Genomic DNA, 19,348 nt, shown 5'->3' on the forward strand with positions numbered 1-19,348 from the left:
GGGAGGGGTCGTCGCGAGCGCGCGCGGGGTCTCACGCGGCTCGGAAGCTCAGCGCGCATGCTCCATTGGCCAACTCTCCGGGAGGGGCGGGAGACCCAGCGCTCAGTAGCCGGGGGGAGGAGCGCTCGCGCAGCCGCCCCTGACGGGAGCGGGCTCCGCCGCTACTGCAGCGCTCAGCGCCGGGCCCTGCCGGAGCCGGGACTAGCATGTGCGGCGCCTCTCGGGAGGCGGCGGCGGCGGCGGCTTCTCTGCAGCAGCAGCAGCGGCGGCGGCGGCAGCAGCGGCGGCCGCCATGGCCAAGGCCAGCGTGGAGCTCACCCGCGAGCTGCAAGGTACGAGGTTGCCTTCATCTCCGGACACCCGGTCCGCGAGCATCCAGACCCAGTGCTTTCCTGCGGTACACCCCAGCCCGGCGCCTCCCGCCCCCTCACGCATCCCTCGCTCTTAGGCAGTCCCTTCCTCTGAATCTCTAGACCCAGCTTTGCTTTCCGAGGAGCATCCTTCTCTGCCCCACTCGCCTCACCCTATCAGAACCTTCCTGTCCCGGAGCCGCCCGTCCCGCTCTTCGGTGACAGGAGCAGTTCCCTGACGCTCTTGGGGGCTGATTCTCAGCGTTCTTGACCCACCCCTCTGCAAAGCATCCAGTCTTCCCTCCGGAGAGTCCCAGCTTTCTCCCACCCTCGCCGGGCGGGGCCAGGCGTTGGGAGCTGCCCCTGGTCCTGACTGCTGCTTATCTCAACACCCTCCCTCCTCCCGGCCCCGCCCCGGAACTGGCCCTAGAGAGGCCCCTAGCGCCTAGGCCAGTGGGGCATAGGAGGGAGTCCAGGCAGTGGCCCCGACTGAAGCTAAAACCAAAAGCTAGGTTTCTGCGGCTCATTTCCAACAGCCCCCATCCCAGCCTGCCCCCTTCTCCTCACCCACCATCCATACACATCTCAAGACCTCTTTGGACCAGTGATTCCCAGATGTTTTTCCTCTAATCCCCCCCAGACCCCCCCAGCCCTGCCACAACCCTGATCCTCAAAGGCAGGAGCACAGGCTAGCCCATGCAGAAAGCAGGACGCTCAAGGATACTCAGAGCTCTATTGCACTCTGGAGATCTCTGACACCTACACATGCACAGTCACGAGATGTTTGTACACACATCTTACAGAAACTGCACACATCTATGCACACCACACACACACACACACAATACTTGGATGGGTCTGTCAGAAAACGGATATGGGCTCACTGGAACATTAAACCCTTCTCTCACCCCACCCTCCTCACAAGAACTGTCTGGCACCGTTCCCCTTTCATATGCAAGCCAGCACTCATTCACACTTTCCTGTCCCCACAAATGCCATACTGCCATCATCAGAAGACAGGCATGCAGCCATAATAAAAAGCAGATTCTCATACCCCAGAGCACCTAAGGTACAGTCAAGGGACATTCCTATTCCCGACTCCAAACCCCTACAGAGAGGGAGAGAGAGCGAGACAGAGAGAGAGAGGGAGGGAGGGAGAGAGAGAGAGACTCACTGCATAAGTGTTGATGGTTACTGTAGTGCATGGGTGGGTGGGAAAATCCTTCACACCTTCAGAAGTGTAAGACATGTTCCCACAGACAGTGCCACTCAGCAACTGTCCCCTGACTCAGGGACACCAGGAGCCAGGGTTTTCTCCCTACTTTCCTCCCACATCAAAGTCACCCAAAAAAGGACCATCTCTGCTCCATGCATACCTCCCTATCTAGTACCTACGTGTCTCTGTTTCTCTCCTCTCATCTGTCCCTCTCTGGAGAGCGGAGTCAGGGTGGTAGGGGTAAGAGAAAGTTCTGAGCAGGTCCTACCCATCTGCAGACAGCATCCGGAGGTGCCTGAGCCAGGGGGCTGTGCTCCAGCAGCATCGTGTGAAACTGGAGACAAAACCCAAGAAGTTCGAGGACCGAGTGCTGGTGAGAGCATCGGTCCCGGGGGAGGAGAGGAAGCAGGCAAGGGAGTTGGGCAAGAGGATCAGCTGGGGTGGTGCTGAGGAGACAAAACCTAAGGGAGAGGGCAGAACCAGGCTGGGTTAGTGTTCAGGGTCCGAAGGTGAACAGGAGAAATGCAGGGGGTGAGGTATCTTGGGACCAAGCTGAGGAGCTAAAAGATGACAAAGGCCCTATGTCCCAAGAGGCTACACTAAGCTGTTCCTGTTCTGCTCTGCAGGCCCTGACTTCCTGGCGTCTCCACCTTTTTCCCCTTAAAGTTCCAGCTAAGGTAAGTCAGGCTCCTGGGGTGGAGGGGGCTTGCCTGGCATACTCCCTTCAAGTCTAGAAACAGGCCCTTACCAGGAGCTGAGCATCCTCCCCACCCCTCCCCACCAGGTGGAAAGCTCATTCAATGTCCTGGAGATCCGTGCCTTCAACACACTCAGTCAGAATCAGGTGAGTACCGGGTCCCAGGCCACCGCTGGGCCGCCTGGAAGAAGGAACGGACATCTGAGGCTCTACTGCTCCCTTCCCCTCAGATCCTGGTGGAGACTGAGCGTGGCACGGTGAGCATGCGGCTGCCATCCGCCGAGAGTGTGGACCAGGTGACGCGGCATGTGAGCTCTGCCCTCTCCAAGGTCTGCCCTGGCCCTGGGTGAGTGGCAGACAAGGGGTCTCCCAAAGGATTAGACTAAAGGTAGATTTCTCCTTCCTGTTGATCTGGTCTCCTGGAACGAGAATGCTTGCTCTCTCTGCTCTTCCCTGGAGACTCACACACCATGATGCAGGAAGCACTGAGTCTCTTTTCACCTTTCTCTGGAACGACTTATTCACATTCCAGGTGTTTGATCCGGCGTGGAAATGCGGACACCCCAGAGGGGCCCCGAGACACATCTCCCAACTCGGAAACTTCCACGTCTACCACTCACAGTGTGTGTGGTAAGCAGGGGCAGACATGAAAGCATGGGTCTTGGAGCACCCTGCCCTATATCCAGAACCCTCCGGGCATGGATTTTGCCTGAGGGGCCTTTGCCCATCCTGAGGACGTCAGCTTCCTGGACCACGAGAGGTTTATGGCATGGAAGGATGCTCAGACATGAGCACATGCAATGACCTTGACTGTACCTTGAAGCCCAAGACGATTTCCCATCCCCCTCACCAACATGGCAGCCACCCATCTCCTGCCCTACAGGTGGCTTCTCTGAGACCTACGCTGCCCTGTGTGACTACAATGGACTCCACTGCCGAGAGGAGGTGCAATGGGTGCGTTGGGCAGGGACTTGGCAGGGATAGGTGGGGTCCTCGGGGAGGGGACGGGGGAGGGGGTTGAAGCAAATGTGAGCCACTTCCACCTCTCCAAGGATGTGGACACCATCTACCATGCTGAGGATAACCGAGAGTTCAATCTTTTGGATTTCAGCCACTTGGAGAGCCGGTAAGCAGATGGGCAGAAACTTAACCCCCAAATCCCCAGACATGGCTTGTCCCTCTCAGGGTTCCTCCTCTGGTCCTACACACAGCTCCTGCTCTACCCCTGAACTTCTACCACCTAGCCCACCTCCACCCACCCATCTAGCTTTCCCCAGCCCAGCCATCCCATCCTTAGACTCTTCATTCTTGCCCTGGCCACCGGTTCATCTTTTCTTGTCCTATCGGATATCCCCAGAGATCTGGCCCTTATGGTGGCCGCCCTGGCCTACAACCAGTGGTTCACCAAACTCTACTGCAAAGACTTGAGACTGGTAAGGATGACGGCTGGGGAGGCGGGCAGAGTAGTGCCCTTCTTGGCTCTTGATTGCAGGACCCCTCTGTCCCCAGGGCTCAGAAGTGCTAGAACAGGTGCTACATACCCTCAGCAAGTCGGGGAGCCTCGAAGAGCTGGTGCTGGACAATGCTGGGCTTAAGACGTGAGGCCAGGCTCCTCCGTGGGCAGTTATACCTTCTTCACTAGTGTTAGAGCCATGGCACATCAGAGCATGATATGAGCCCCTGGGCTGTTTCATCTAGCTCCACACTTTACAGTAGAGGCTGGTGCTTAGACAGGCACAAGGCAGGCTGGAGGTCAAATGGCCTCAGATCTCTTGTCACCACAACTTACTTTCCCCCACAATGCACTTCGTATCCCACCAACATCCAAGCAGGGTGGGCTGCCCCCATCTTAAGAATCCAAAGTGGGGCTTTACCTCAGCACATCCTGCTGGAGTATGGAATGCAGGAGGCAGGCCCACCTTCCAGCTCCCACAGACTCCTGAGTGAAAAACCACCCTGGTTAGCCCCAAGTTGTTCCTCCACCATGGGGCCCTCTAACATTATAGACCCAGCCCGACAAGCAGATAGGATTTGGGGAGGGGGGCCAGCCAGGGGCTGGAGACTTGGGGCTCAGCTCAGGACAAATCCTTCCTCCCCTTCCCTGAAGGGACTTTGTCCAGAAGCTGGCCGGGGTGTTTGGGGAGAACGGGAGCTGTGTGCTGCATGCGCTCATTCTGTCCCACAACCCCATCGAGGACAAGGGTGAGCCCCAGCCCTGAATCCTATCCCCCACTGCACTGCGGACCCTTACCCCAGCCCAGAGCCCAAACCTAGGTCTAAATAGAGCCTTGGCAGCCTGAAGATCGCCCCAAGCCCAAGCACCTTCATCCTTGACCCCAGGCCTTCACCCAACTCCAGCCCCTGCCTCACCACGCCACCTCACCCCCGCTGGCGGCCATTCGCCAGCCCGCTTCCTCCACTCTTCAGGTTTCCTCAGCCTGAGCCAGCAGCTCCTCTGCTTCCCTACGGGCCTCACCAAACTGTGCCTGGCCAAGACTGCCATCTCTCCTCGAGGTACTCACACCAGGACCCCCGGCCTCTGAGATGTTGAGCCCTAGAGGTGTGCCCACACACTTGCACACCGAGGGAAAGGAATCATAAGGGGCTGGAGGGGGGAGGGGGGATCGTGAAGAGGATGAGGTAGGGATGGGGACTAACCCAGCCCAGTGCCTGCTGTGCTCAGGGCTCCAGGCACTGGGCCAGACCTTCGGGGCCAACCCAGCCTTTGCCAGCTCCCTCCGATACCTGGACTTGAGCAAGAACCCAGGGCTGCTTGCCACAGACGAGGCCAATGTGAGTCCATGGAATGTAGCCTCAAACACCTACAAAAGCATGCTTGGGATTCGGGGGCCAGGGAGCCACTCCCCCCATGGCCCCTGGGGGCAGGGAGATGCGTCCACGCATTTCTCTTCCTCTATTGCTTCTTTCTCAGGCCCTCTATAGTTTCCTGGCCCAACCCAACGCCTTGGTACACCTGGACCTTTCAGGGACTGACTGTGCCGTCGACATGGTGAGGAGAGGTTGGTGGTGGAGGGAGCCAGACAGAAAGGGTTGAGAAAAGTCAGGAGGGGGCCTTCCATCTCACCCTCCTTCCCTGAGCACAGACATGGACGGTGGTACAAGGGTGACTTCGGGTTCATGCACAGTTTAGACCGTATATGCACTTCATTCAGATCACAAGGTCACGCTGGCTTTGCCTAAAAATAGACCCTCACTCCGTTCCTGGCACAGGGCTCTATGTCCACTAGCAGGAAAGGACATTTCCCCTAACTTAAGAAAGTGCTCCTTGGAGCCAGCAGCAAGTCTTGTTTTACAAATACAAACATGGCCTGTGAGTCTCTCCACGTCCCTACATACCCCCCACCCCTACCCTCCGCATCCGAAGAGCAAGGTGGGTTTTTTTTTAACTCTAATTTTTTTTATTAGGTATTTTCCTCAATTACATTTCCAATGCTATCCAAAAAGTCCCCAATACACTCCCCCCCCCAGTCCCCCACCCACCCACCCCCACCCCTTGGCCCTGGCATTCCCCTGTACTGGGGCATATAAAGTTGGCAAGTCCAATGGGCCTCTCTTTCCAGTAATGGCCGACTAGGCCATCTTTTGATACAAATGCAGCTAGAGTCAAGAGCTCTGGGGTACTGGTTAGTTCATAATAATGTTCCACCTATGGGGTTGCAGTTCCCTTTAGCTCCTTGGGTACTTTCTCTAGCTCCTCCATTGGGGGCCCTATGATCCATCCAATAGCTGACTGTGAGCATCCACTTCTGTGTTTGCTAGGCCCCGGCATTGTCTCACAAGAGACAGCTATATCTGGGTCCTTTCAGCAAAATCTTGCTAGTGTATGCAATGGTGTCAGCGTTTGGAAGCTGATTATGGGATGGATCCCTGGATATGGCAGTCTTTAGATGGTCCATCCTTTCTTCACAGCTCCAAACTGCAAGGTGGGGTTTTAAAAGGCTGAACGGGTGTTCTCAGTGGAGCCTCAGAGAAAGGAATGCCGGGAACGGGATGGGGGTCCGAGATCTTAAGAGCCGCTGCATCTCTCCACAGCTTCTGGGCGCCCTCCTTCATGGCTGCTGCTCTCACCTCACCTACCTCAACCTGGCTCGAAACAGCTGCTCCCACAGGTGGGGGCGACGGGGCCGGGAGGGATGAGGAACCCATGCCCGTAGCCCTCCCCTACTGACTCCCGGGATCTCCACAGGAAGGGCCGGGAGGCCCCGCCAGCCTTCAAGCAATTCTTCAGCAGCGTCTACACCCTGAGCCATGTCAACCTGTCAGCCACAAGGCTGCCCCTGGAGGCCCTCAGGTTGGGTGGGTGAAGGGTTGGAAGATGCCCAGGGGAGCCGTGGAAGTGTTTGGGGAGGGGTAAAGGTGGGCCTACTGACCTTCCCACTACAGGGCACTTCTTCAGGGCCTCTCCCTCAACAGTCACCTCAGCGATCTGCACCTGGACCTTAGCAGCTGTGAGGTGAGCCATGTCTCCCCTGTCCCAGCCACCAGACCAGTGTCCCTCAGTCAAGACGGAGCTCTATGCTACCACTCCGCCACACACACACACACAGCGGAGAGCAGAGACAGGGAATAGCTCTCTAGACTGACCACACCCCTTTTCCTATGAAACTGGCCATCCAAGTTCAAGACTATCTCTCTGACCCTAAAGCTTTGGGTGGCTGATACCAGGCTTGCCCAGCAGAGGGCAGGAGCGAGCTGTCAGCAGAGCAGCTGGCTTTTGAGGGAGAGGATAAGAAACCCCTAGAGGTGGATACAGTGTAGTGAGGTTTACAGACAGGCCCTTGAGTGACTAGCACGTTCCCTAAAGATTAAACATGGTCATCCATCCACCCTCTCTGGCCTCTCACCCCGACTCCCTGTCCCTGCAGCTCCGCTCAGCAGGAGCCCAGGCCTTGCAGGAGCAGCTGGGGGCTGTCACCTGTATAGGCAGCCTAGATCTGTCTGATAATGGTGAGTAAGACCTCTCTTTGAGCATAGGGGTGAAGCCCCGAGGAGACTTCTTCTCTTCACCTTGGGCCTCAAGGCCGGGACTCTCCCATCTACTAAACAGGGTTTGACTCAGACCTCCTGACGCTGGTGCCTGCACTTGGCAAGAACAAATCCCTCAAGCACCTATTCCTAGGAAAGAACTTCAATGTCAAGGCCAAGTGAGCCCTTCCTATGCCCACAGCCCCTGTTCCTGCCATCCACCAGTCCTCTTGGCTTACTGGATGACCTCTGGCCACCCTTCTCCTCCTCTAATAGCAAGTCCCTGGTCCCCCTCCCCTCCTACTCTGACCCCGACTTCCAACAGGACTTTGGAAGAGATCCTGCATAAGCTGGTGCAGTTGATCCAAGAAGAGGACTGTGTGAGTGACCCGGCCTAGGAGGGACCTGTGGGTGGGTGGTATGGGGACCCACCCTGACCTCCGTTCTCCCACTCAGTCCCTGCAGTCGCTGTCCGTGGCAGACTCCAGGCTGAAGCTTCGCACCAGCATCCTTATCAATGCCCTGGGCAGCAACACCTGCCTGGCCAAGGTGGATCTGAGTGGCAACGGCATGGAGGACATCGGGGCCAAGATGCTGTCGAAGGCGCTGCAGATAAATTCTTCCCTCAGGTGAGGCGCGCATCTCTACCCCTCAACCTAGATCCCTGACCCGCTGACACATATGCGTATTTTCCCTTTTGGCCTCTGTGCCCTCCATTTCCGGAACCATGTCTGAGTCGGCCTCGTTGGGGGGCGGAGGGGGAGGCTCAAAGAAGGTCACACCTCTGGTCTTTACTGAGTGTTCACCCTCCCTCAGAACTATACTATGGGATCGGAACAATACGTCTGCCCTGGGCTTCCTGGACATTGCAAGGGCCCTGGAGAGGTGAGTAGATCAGAGCTCTGTCCTGACACAGGCCCCCAGCCTCCCTGTGCTAGGACTAAGATTAAACTACCCTAGGTCCATCCCAGTTCCCTGACCTACAGGATAGGGAAAGAATGAGCAAGAAGAGGCTTGGGGGCGGGGCTCCCCTCTGTCTCTTTTCCCATCTAACTATATATACTACTGTTTCATAGCAACCACACACTGCGCTTCATGTCCTTCCCTGTGAGCGACATCTCTCAAGCTTACCGCAGTGCCCCTGAGCGCACTGAGGATGTGTGGCAGAAGGTGAAGGGTCACATTTCTTTAAGCAGGGTGAGAGAGCAGGGGGGTGGAGAGGCAGCAGCCCACATCCTCAACCCTGAACCTTCCCACTCCATCATCTCTAGATCCAGTGGTGCCTGGTGAGGAACAACCACTCCCAGACATGCCCTCAGGAGCAAGCCTTCAGGCTGCAGCAGGGCCTGGTGACCAGCAGCGCCGAGCAAGTAAACACCTCCCTCCCAGGAACAAGGGGCATGCAGGGTACAGACGTGACGTGCTGATGCATAGGCATCACATGGTGCCCCAGACTGGACCTGAGAAAAGAGATAATCTGATGATGGGCCCCAAATACACGCAGGCAAATAGCAGCCAGGGGGTACAGAGCATTCCAGGGGCTCAACTAGGTATTCAGGAAGGGCATTCAGAGGAGAGAAAGCGGGCCGTACAGAGGTATCACCAACGCTATGAGTGCGCAGCATGGCCCAAAGGGTCTGACCTGGGACCCCCGACCCTCTGGCCACTGTGCTTCAGATGCTGCAGCGGCTGTGTGGGCGAGTGCAGGAGGAGGTGCGGGCCCTGAGACTATGTCCCCTGGAGCCAGTGCAAGATGAGCTGCTCTATGCCCGGGACCTCATCAAGGACGCCAAGAACTCCCGGGCGGTGAGCCCTCCACAGCCCCACCCTTCCCTACAGTCTGGAAAGCCAAGAAGGCCACTCAGTTGGATGCTCACCAGGAGCATCTAAGCACTGCTCCGTGCATGTGTCCTCGTAGCCTGGGGACCTAGTGGGGCCCGATTCTGGCCTCTGAAGAGAACCTCTTCCTTCCCAGCTCTTTCCCAGCCTCTATGAGCTGGGTCACGTGTTGGCCAACGATGGGCCTGTGCGGCAGAGACTAGAGTCGGTAGCCAGTGAGGTATCCAAAGCTGTGGACAAGGAGCTTCAGGCAAGTTCTGGGAGGGGAAGGAGGCCATTGGTGGGAGCCCAGTGTTGACTAAAACAGAAGTCAGAGCAAAGAGACCAGAGGGCACAAAGGAAATAGAATGGAGACGCTCCCATACTCCTCTGTGCCTGCAACACCTAGAGCCTTAGAATTATTTTTTCTTCTAGTTGAAGCCTTGGATCCTGACCTCCTCCAACCCCTCCTTCTCCAGGATTCTGATCCTTGGGCTGACTCTCCCCTGTCAGGATGGCAGGGTGGAAGGGCACTGATCGAGGCAGAGAACCCTGGCTCTCCAAGGCTCTGACACTAATGGTTGTGTGACCTAATCAGGTCCCTCTGTCTCACCAAGGGGAGCTAGATAGATGGGCTAACGACTTCCACTGTGGTGCTAGCGCTGATCTTCCCCCACTTGGGACTCCTTCTTCCTCAACAGGTGATTCTGGAGTCCATGGTCAGCCTAACACAGGAACTGTGCCCTGTGGCCATGCGGGTGGCAGAAGGTCACAACAAGATGCTGAGCAACGTGGCAGAACGTGTCACTGTGCCCCGGAACTTCATCCGCGGAGCGCTGCTGGAGCAGGCGGGACAGGACATTCAGAACAAGCTGGAGTGAGAGCCGGGCATGGGGTGGAGGAGGCTGGATTTGGCCCAGAGCACTTAGGGAGTTTGGAGCTATCAGCGATGAATAATGAATGGAGAGCCTTCCATTATAAGGGATAAATCTTTAACTATTGCAGTCATGCTATTTAGGGTCTGACTCGTGCTTGCCCTAGAAATCTGGGGGCTGAGATGGAGTCCAAGAGGTCAGGGTGGCCCATAGATAGGTATATACTCCTAGATACTACATATATACCAGGAATCCCCTCCTGAAAGCAGAACACAGTCTCCTCGGAGACATGGACAAAGGAAAGGGTGTAAATCAGGAGTATGAACATGCCCCCTTCTTCCTGATCTTCGTTAGACCCCCCCCTTCATTTCATTTGGATGTAGGCACTACCACTGACTAAAGTAACTACACTGAGAGTTAGTGTACGCATTGTGAAACAGCCAACTCACGGCTTACGTAGCACCCAGTTCACCTAGCTCCGTGCTGCTGGTGCTCCTGACATGGAACCTCCTCGTTCCTTCCTCCTCCTCCTTCAGTTCCTCTTTGCCCATACACACCTAGGCTGAAAGGTGTGTCTGCTGAATTGATCACTGTCTGAGTCCTGCACACGTGTCTGTAGAGATATGGGTATCCTGGACCCAAGGTGCTGCCTACGGCAACTATGCTCTCTGTGGGCAGCCCAGCCAGCTGGTCCATTCTCAGGCATCTGGGGAGAGAAGGGGTGGAAGCCCAGGGGTCAGGCAGTAGCTGAACAGCCCCACCTATACCTACAGCGAGGTGAAGCTCTCCGTCGTCACCTACTTGACCAACTCCATAGTGGATGAGATCCTCCAGGAGCTGTACCACTCCCACAAGAGCCTGGTAAACATGCTGATCCCAAATGAATTCAGGTCTTCCCTCTGCCCTGGCACCCTCCTGGCTCTCTAAGCCCCGCCTCCAGGATCAGGGAAGTCAGCACGTTCCTCAGGGTCTTGATGATGGCTGTCCTTCCTCAGGCCCGGCACCTGACCCAGCTGAGGACACTGTCAGATCCACCAGGAGGGGCAAGCCAAGGGCAGGATCCATCTTCCCGAGGCAGAGGCAGGAACCATGACCACGAGGAAACGGATGATGAGCTTGGGACCAACATCGTGAGCCCCAGTCTTCCCTCCTTGCTTTCACCTGAGTCCTCTCCCTGAACCTACGCAACTGCGGTCACCCCACCACCACCACCACCTCTCGGACTCCACCTCCCTGTGCCAAGCCTCTCCTCCTCCGTGCCTGTCCAGACTCTTCCCTCATTCCAGATCCTCAGCCTGAGGCAGGGTGGACTCTAAAGAAAAAGCTTTGAGGGTCTGGTCACTTTTTGTCTCCATTTCTGCAGGACACTATGGCCATCAAAAAGCAGAAACGCTGCCGGAAGATCCGGCCAGTGTCTGCCTTCATCAGTGAGTTTACAGCCACAGGCTAATGCAGTGGTTCTCAACCTGTGGGTTGTGACCCTTCCACGGGGGTCCCCTAAGACCACTGGAAAACACATATAATTTACATTATGGTTCATAAAATAGAAAAATAATTATAGTTATGAAGTAGCAATAAAAATAATTTTATGGTTGGGGGTCACCACAACATAAGGAACTGTATTTAAAGGGTCACAGCATTAGGGGAAGTTGAAAACCACTGGTCTAACCTCCTCCACACTGGACCCTTTGCCAGGCACTCCTCGCCTTTCTTTCTTCCGCCTCTCCATTCCTCTCCTTATAACACTACTGCACCCACAGGTGGGAGCCCTCAGGACATGGAAAGCCAACTGGGAAGTTTGGGGATCCCTCCTGGCTGGTTCTCAGGACTTGGAGCCAGCCAGCCCACAGCAAGTGGCTCCTGGGAAGGCCTATCTGAGCTACCTACCCATGGCTATAAACTAAGGCATCAAACACAAGGGAGGCCTAGGCCTCCCAGGACCACCCCCCCAGGACCTGGCCGGCCCAGTGTAAGTGCCAACAGCCTACAACAGAGCCTGCTTTCCTTGGCAATGCCAGAGCTGAGGCTCCAAGCTTTAGGACCCAGATTGGCAAGGGCCAGCATATATTTGATAAGAAGTCTGTCCTTTGTGTGTGCGATGGCATAAACCAATAGTCCCAGCTACTCGGGAGACTGAGGCAGGACGGTCACTTGAGCCCACAAATTCACAACCAGCCTAGACAACACAGTGAAATTTTCCACCCTGTCTGAAAAAGGAAGGAGGGGAAGATGAGAAACAAGGAGGGAAGGGAGGAAAGAGGGAAGGGAGATAAACCCATCTTGCCAGCTAGTGACAGTAATGTTTTAATTGGGGTGATGGATAAAGCTGAGAGCCTATAAGCTTAGGAAATGTCCTGTTGAACTGGAGTCTAAAATTTCCTGGGGCCAAGTCTAAAGGGGACGGCCCTGGAAAGACCTGAGAGGACAGGAGATGGAACATCCTGCACCTGAGTCTCCTCCCAGCAGGTGCCAGTGCCTGGACCTCGACAGGAGAATGGGATGGCCACCCGTCTAGATGAGGGGCTGGAAGACTTCTTCAGCAGAAGGGTCATGGACGAAAGCTCCAGGTATGACCCACATTCCAGCCCCAGCCCCCTACACACACACACACACAAGCTGGCCACAAACTCCTCTAGCTTCCAGGGGAGACTCACCAACAACAGAGCTCATCTTGCACAGTGGTTCTCAACCTTCCTAACACTGGGACTCTTTAATACAGTTCCTCATGTTGTGGTGACCCCCAAGCATAAAATTATTTTGTCTCTACTTCATACATTTGTTACTGTTACAAATCTTAATGGAAATATCCCATATGCAGGTATCTAAGATGAGACCCCTGTGAATGGGTCGCTCACTTCCAAATGAGTTACAACCCACAAGTTGAGAACCCGCCCTAGCCAGTCTCTCCAAATTTCCTCAGGTTCTCCTCCTGACCCACCCATCCTCTAGTTTCCCAGCCTGGGAATCTCCTGACGATGGCTGAAAAATATGGAGCCAGCATCTCCTGCTGGTTAGAGTCTGGGGTTAGGGACAGGTCAGGGGTGACAGGCCCCAGATGGGTGCCCTTTACAGTATGAAACCCTGCTCTATCACTGTCCTGTCCTGCAGATTCCCCAGGGACTGTACAGAAGTCGTGTCATTTGGAGAAGCTGAAAGAAGGGATTAGGAGGGGGCCTGGGGAAATAGTCAATTTGGGTTCAAGAGGCCACTGATGGTTTCTGACAGACGCTTTTGGGGGTTCACTGCCTGAGAACCAAGCGAGGGTGCAGGGAAGACTAGGTGACAGAGGAGAGCAGGATGCTTGTCATACTCAGAAAGCACCAGCACCAGCTCCACCCTGCGCCCTGCATGTGGCACTTGTCACTTACCCACTCCCAACCCCACCCAGCTATCCCCGGACTCTGAGGACCATGAGACCAGGCCTCTCAGAGCCACCGCTGCCTCCACTCCAGAAGAAGAGGAGGCGAGGCCTGTTTCACTTCCGCCGGCCCAGGAGCTTCAAAGGGGACAGGGGACCAGGTTCCCCCACTGCTGGGCTCCTCCTCCCTCCACCCCCACCCCCACCCCCAACTCAGGAGAGCCCGCCCAGCCCAGACCCCCCAAGCCTTGGCAATAACTCATCTCCTTGTTGGAGCCCAGAGGAAGAGAGCAGCCTCCTTCCTGGATTTGGAGGGGCCCGAGGATCTTCCTTCTGCAGGAAGATGGTAAGTGAGCCAGAAGTGCTACACCACCCCACTTTTTCCTGGCCCACACAGGGCTCCACTCCCTGATCCTAACCCAACCTTCATGGAAAAATACTAGGACGTGGGGCTCGCTCTGGAGAACACTGGTCATTCAAATTCCCTTCTTCTTGAGAATGATCCAGAATATGCTGTATACAAATGAAGATGTTGGAAGGATTTCCTCCTATGTGTAGGCAGGGCTTCCCCCAGAGCTAGGGTCTCCCTGATGCCTCAGGTGTCCCCACAGCTCCCCTGATGCCTAGAAATCTTCCCATGCCTTTAACAAGAGACTTTGTTCTAGGGCACAGAGAGGTTGGAGGCAGGAGAGGGAGCCCCAGCCCCTGGGACAGCGCAGCAACCAAGGGTGCACGGCGGCGTTGCCCTTCCCGGCTTGGGAAGAACCAAAGGGTGGAGCTTTGATGGAAAACGAGAGGTGAGGGTCCCTGGAGTGGCAAATGTAAGGCCCTGTGGGCTCATCTCACTTCCCTTATCCCTGATGGTCACTGGACAAAGCACGTGTCTTTCTACATTGTTGGCATGGAATCCAGGGCTCATTTCTTTACCTATTAGAGCAGTGATTCTCAACCTGGGGTCACAGGGGTGGCCTAAAGATCATTAGGAAACACAGGTAACATTATGATTCATAACAGTAGCAAAATTACAGTTATGAAGTGTCAATGAAAATAATTTTATGGTCGGAGGTCACCACAGCATGAGGAACTGTGTTAAAGGGACGCAGCATTAGAAAGGCTGAGAACCACTGTACTAGAGCTTGTGAAATAGGGAGAAGGGTCTTAAAATACTTGATCTTAGCGCTCTGTTTTCCAGACTTCCGTGGCTTGTGTTACACCCTTCATGATGACTTTTTACCTCATGCATAGGCACCTAATTAAAATTTCCGTAGTATTTTTATTTAAGTCAGTTCACCTTTCAAATTTAGTCTGGACCTATTTGTTATCATCTTTAAAATCACAGGCACTTTAAAGGCTCATTTTTCTTCTAAAACAGGTAACTATTAAGCTGCCAGTATGTTCATTGGTGTAAACCTTCTTATGCCCCCAAGGTGATATGGGTACTAGGCTTTGGAAACAAAGTGGAACTTAGTATCTAGGAACTAGTAACCTGAGACTGACAGGAGCCTCTCAGGAGAAGCTCTTTGTCAGCGGCAGTCCCTCTGTGGAGGAGACCTTTCTCACAACCTGACTCCACTGTGCTTTTAGGGCACAGACCCAGACCAGGAGGACAGTACCCAGGCTTGGCAGAAACGGCGCTCTTCGGATGATGCAGGTGAGGTTGGCCGCTCCCTCCTTTAGCTCATCTCTCACCAATGCCTCCTAATTTCCCCCTCCCTTCTCCCCTTTTGCTTCCCACCCCCTTCCCCCAAACTCCAGGGCCTGGAGCCTGGAAGCCACCACCGCCCCCACAAAGCTCCAAGCCAAGCTTCAGCGCCATGCGCCGAGCAGAGGCCACGTGGCACATAGGTATGTAAAGCCCCTTTCTCAGCCAGCAGCACCAAAAGCTCAAAAAGATGAATGCCATGGTCCCCTACACTGGGGAATGTTCACCCAAGGGGAGGTAGTGGGAAGTCAACCATGTAAACGTGTCTAAAGATACATCCAAAAAAAAAAAAAGACAAACTTCAGAGCACAGGTGTTTTCCCCAGTGTTAAGGAAACATGAGAAATGTTTTGTGGATGGTCCTGAAGAATTCTCTGAGACAGGTGGTACCCTGGTCACTGTCAGCAAAGGGATGCCCTATAGCTATAAAGGAGGCCTCATTCCACACCTTAGCTATGAAAGGGGGCGAGGCCAGCGGCCAGCGGATATCCGCTGTGTCATACCTCCTCAAACACTGCTGCCTTGCTTACAACCCTGTGCTCATGGTTCTCAGAAAAGCGCCCCGATGAAGCAGCATTGGCTGTCTTAGAGATCAGAGTCTTGAGTGTGAGTCCCACTCAGTCACCCGGGACCTCAAACCAGTCACTTACTTCCTACCTTACGATTGGGTCAGGAGAGGAAGGGAATTATTCTAGATGTCACATTCCCCCACCCCTTTCTGGGTTCAGGGGACCTTCAGCCTAAGCCACTAAAGAAATTCGAGACAGCCCAGCATCAACCCAAGTTCCCAAAGACCCCAGGATATGGCTCCTGGTTGCATCAACACAGACCAAATTTCTCTGGAGACCCAGAACCTCCCCAGTTCCTACTCCTAGGCTAGGGCCTAGCAGGCAGGTCTGGTTTGGGGGCCACTGACTCCCCACTGTCCCCCCTGTTCCTTTCTGTCCTTTTCCCTTCTTCTCCTATAGTGGCCAGTGTAAGCCTTGCCAGATCCACTCCATTCTCTAAGGCCAGCCAGTGCTGGGGGCAGCTTTCCTGATTTCCTGTCCCTGGCCCCAGACTATAGATGTAGTATCCAAAGCAGGGCTGCATCCTTCATTTAGTAAACCACAGTTAGCCAGGTTCTGCACTATGCACTGAGACACAGACACAAGACCTGTCAGGTCTACCCCTCTTTTGTGCTCACGTGGCTTAAAGTCACAGGGAAACGTGATAAGGCATCTCTCCCTAAGGCTCCCACTGTCTAAATCAGACTTGGAGGCAGTGCTGAAAAAATTCCAGGCTGCAGCCTTGACAGGGCCCTAGGGCACTGCAGTTCTGACGAGACTGTTGGGTCTGTGGACCCAGGAGGTCTTTTATCCTGACTCTGCTCCAGTAGGAAAAAAGACTGAGTCCCGCCAGGCCCAGGTGATGGCTTCAGGGCAGATGGAAAGCAGTGGCTAGGACATATGAGGATAAAGGAAGACAACAGAGATGCTGGAGCCAATGAGTTTGGATGGGGGAAGAGTCCTGGCTTTGTAGGGCATCGTGGGAAAAGTACCAGGAGGGCTCTGAACAAATGTCATTTCCATAGCTTCTCCTGTCTACTATTCCCCAGCTGAGGAGAGTGCCGCAAACCACAGCTGCCAAAGCCCTAGCCCAGCTTCCCAGGATGGAGATGAGGAAAAGGAGGGAGCCTTGTTCCCAGAGAGAATGGTCCCCACTAGGAATGCCAAGGTGAAGGCCAGAAGATGGACGGGGAAGGTGTTCTGAGGGGCAACGATACTGAAAGACCTAGGAATGTCAACAGTGAATGGGGGAGGGGTCCTTAGAAAGAGTCAGAAACTGACTGGCCCAACATCTTCCTTTCACTGCCAGCTACAGGAGCCCCCCATAGGTCCACGTCCCCCTAAGCCAGTGGCTGTGCCCAGGGGCCGCAGGGCCCCCCAGGTGCCAGGAGGCAGAGAAGAGACTGAGAGCAGCAGTGCTGCCCCAGGAGCCAACAAACCCCGGCTGAGACTGGGCTCACAGCAAGACCAAGAGGAGCCAGAAGGACAAGGTCAGAAGCCTTGGTGCCCACATCAGATTCCCCCTTCTGGACCTTAGAACAGAGACAAGCAACAACCAGAGGCTGAAGCTTGGATGAGCACCCACTTCATGAGCCCCTTGCTGTGACTCTCATTTCAGGACCCACTGATCAGGGCCGCAGGACAGCGCCCCTGAAACCCAAGAGAACACGGCGAGCACAGTCCTGTGACAAACTGGAACCCGATAGGAGACAACCACCTGACCCTACAGGTGTCTGTGGTGAGACATGTCCCCTTTCCACTGACCTGTCAAACATGGCCCCTTCGAGCCCAAATATTGAGTGGCTGGCTCTCTTTGCCCAGGAAACAGGGTTCTCTGAATTTGTCCCCAGCAGGAACCAGTGAACCGGGAACAGACTGACAGCTGCTGAACACCCTCCCCAGCCTTCCGCGACATGTGCCTCATAAGGACTCAGGCCCCATCCACCCCTGCTCTCCCATCCCGTGCCAGCCCTCGTCCTACAGGGCAGCAGCACTAAGAAGGCATAGGGGAGCAGGAGTGGGGACTGGAAGGGAGGGAGTGACCTGAAGCAGGGAGGCTGTCACACCTGCCTGGAGCTGTCTCGATGGAGAGCTTTGGGCAGAGGCTGTCTCTTCCCTGGGGGGAGGGTAAACCTCTGCCCCTCTATGCCCAGGGGCTCTCTCCCCACTTGTATAGAATTAAAAAAAAATCACTGTCTGCCTCTGGTCTCTGCTGTGCAAGCTTTGCATTTTTCCCACACACACACCCCTCTTCCCATGAGCCCCCAGGGTTTGGCCACAGTTGGGGAAAGTAAAGAACAGCTCACACATCTGAATGTGGGGTTCCAAGAGAAGATGGAATAGCAGAATTGCTGACAAAGGATGACAAGTCACGGGTTATTGCAGAATCAAGGCTGTAGAAGAGATGAATATGACGGGGAAACACAGTGGTTTTCTGGCTTTTTGGAGGTTGTGCTAGGATTAGAAGATGGCAGTCATTGCACCAGGGAAGCCTGTGTGCATGTGTGTGTCCATGTGCGTACTCGTGTTCATACATATGTTCACTATCATATTAAATGCTACATTATCCTATGGGTACCCTTTTTAACATTTTATTTTGTGTATATGTATGTGACCAGCATGCATGAGGAGGTCAGAAGACAACTTGTGGGAGTCAGTTCTTTCTGTCTACTCTGTGGGTCCCCAGGATCAAACTCGGGTCCTCAGGCTCAGAGGCAGTAGCCTTTTCCTGCTGAGCTATAGGCTATGTCTCTCCTTTAGACTGTGTGTGTGTGTGTGTGTGTGTGTGTGTGTGTGTAGGCTAAACGGGGGCATCAGATCACCCAGTACCGAGGTTACAGATGGTTGTGAGTCACCATGTGGGTTGGAAAGCCAACCCAGCTTCCTTGCAAGAGCAACAAGAGCAACAAGTGCTCTAACCCACTGAGCCGTCTCTCCAGCCCTCTGTAGATAAAACTTTTTTTTAATCCTTTATTTTTATCTCATGTGCTTGGGCATCATGCCTGTATGTGTGTCTGTGCATGTAGTACCCACAGAGGCAAAAAGAGGACATTGGCGTCCTTAGGACTGCAGTTACAAGTGGTTGTGAGCAGCCATGTGGGTGATGGGAGTTGATCCCAGGTTCTGGAAGAGCAACCAGCCCTCCTAACTAACTGCTGAGCCCTCTCCCCAAGCCCTGCCAGTGGATATTCCTAATAATGAAAAGCCTCCACAATAGAGTGGCTTATACAGAACAGGTCTCTACAACATGAAAAGAAAATACTGTATTTATGTTAACCATTCCTGGTATGGCCTAACAAATATGATCTTAAATGTCAGGAACTCCCTCCAAGCCTCTTTTGACATCCTGGATGCCTTCCTTGAAGTTCAGATTGAACCTTTATTCCTGCATTATGCCTCCATTTTACCCTGAACATAACTATGTGTTATAGTTATATAGTTAACAGCGTTCATATTATCTTAACATTTCCGTGTGGGTCCTTCTATTTCATATGTCTCTGCCTCCTTAGGCACAAGAGCTATCCTGACTAAGCCCCAGTACCTGACCAGTCTCTGGCACTCGGGAGGTAGTTAATAGTTTCTACCTTAATACATAAGCAGTTTAAGGGACAGGGATGGCCAGCGTCCTAGTGAACACATCTGAGTATCCCCCACATCACCACACCCAAATGTCTCCCCAGTGGCATTAGCTGTACAGAAACTGCTCAGTTCCCCTGGGCTCACTGTGAGTGACTAACTTCTGTTTCCTTAAGCTTTGTGCCTGGCCCAGCCCCTCCCACAAAGACGTGACCATAATGGT

At 54.4% G+C, this 19,348-nt stretch overlaps 1 protein-coding gene across 9 annotated transcripts; it reads left to right on the forward strand.

Moving 5' to 3' along the window:
- Positions 1-217: 217 nt before the first annotated feature.
- Positions 218-17,959, forward strand: Carmil3 (capping protein regulator and myosin 1 linker 3). Of its 9 annotated transcripts, none has more exons than XM_085828647.1 (40): positions 218-332; positions 1,845-1,939; positions 2,193-2,243; positions 2,351-2,410; positions 2,494-2,609; positions 2,796-2,893; positions 3,147-3,217; positions 3,316-3,389; positions 3,621-3,696; positions 3,773-3,861; positions 4,371-4,465; positions 4,691-4,777; positions 4,947-5,056; positions 5,196-5,273; positions 6,317-6,393; positions 6,471-6,575; positions 6,668-6,737; positions 7,150-7,231; positions 7,332-7,428; positions 7,575-7,629; positions 7,706-7,878; positions 8,066-8,134; positions 8,326-8,419; positions 8,521-8,619; positions 8,927-9,055; positions 9,225-9,338; positions 9,769-9,944; positions 10,716-10,803; positions 10,938-11,072; positions 11,306-11,369; positions 11,703-11,911; positions 12,406-12,509; positions 13,331-13,646; positions 13,966-14,097; positions 14,885-14,951; positions 15,056-15,145; positions 16,575-16,717; positions 16,859-17,039; positions 17,168-17,287; positions 17,400-17,959. In XM_085828647.1, the coding sequence occupies exons 1-40, from the start codon at positions 293-295 to the stop codon at positions 17,426-17,428; spliced, it is 4,158 nt and encodes a 1,385-aa protein (XP_085684773.1). In that variant the 5' UTR covers positions 218-292; the 3' UTR covers positions 17,429-17,959. The 9 variants fall into 9 exon arrangements, with proteins under 9 accessions (XP_085684773.1, XP_085684776.1, XP_085684777.1 ...); XM_085828650.1 differs by having other exon boundaries at positions 16,599-16,717; XM_085828651.1 differs by having other exon boundaries at positions 16,599-16,717; positions 16,865-17,039.
- The last annotated feature ends 1,389 nt before the right edge of the window (positions 17,960-19,348 follow it).

This window comes from Mus caroli, unplaced genomic scaffold (genome assembly GCF_978045245.1).
Source record: "Mus caroli unplaced genomic scaffold, Mus_caroli_1 scaffold_12, whole genome shotgun sequence".
In the NCBI taxonomy this organism is placed as follows: Eukaryota; Metazoa; Chordata; class Mammalia; order Rodentia; family Muridae; genus Mus; species Mus caroli.

Coding starts and splice junctions, on each gene's coding strand:
- Carmil3 (XM_085828647.1), top strand. CDS start 293: ATGGCCAAGGCCAGCGTGGAGCTCACCCGCGAGCTGCAAG. Junction 1,940..2,192: donor AGTTCGAGGACCGAGTGCTG/GTGAGAGCATCG, acceptor TCTGCTCTGCAG/GCCCTGACTTCCTGGCGTCT. Junction 6,576..6,667: donor CTGCCCCTGGAGGCCCTCAG/GTTGGGTGGGTG, acceptor TTCCCACTACAG/GGCACTTCTTCAGGGCCTCT.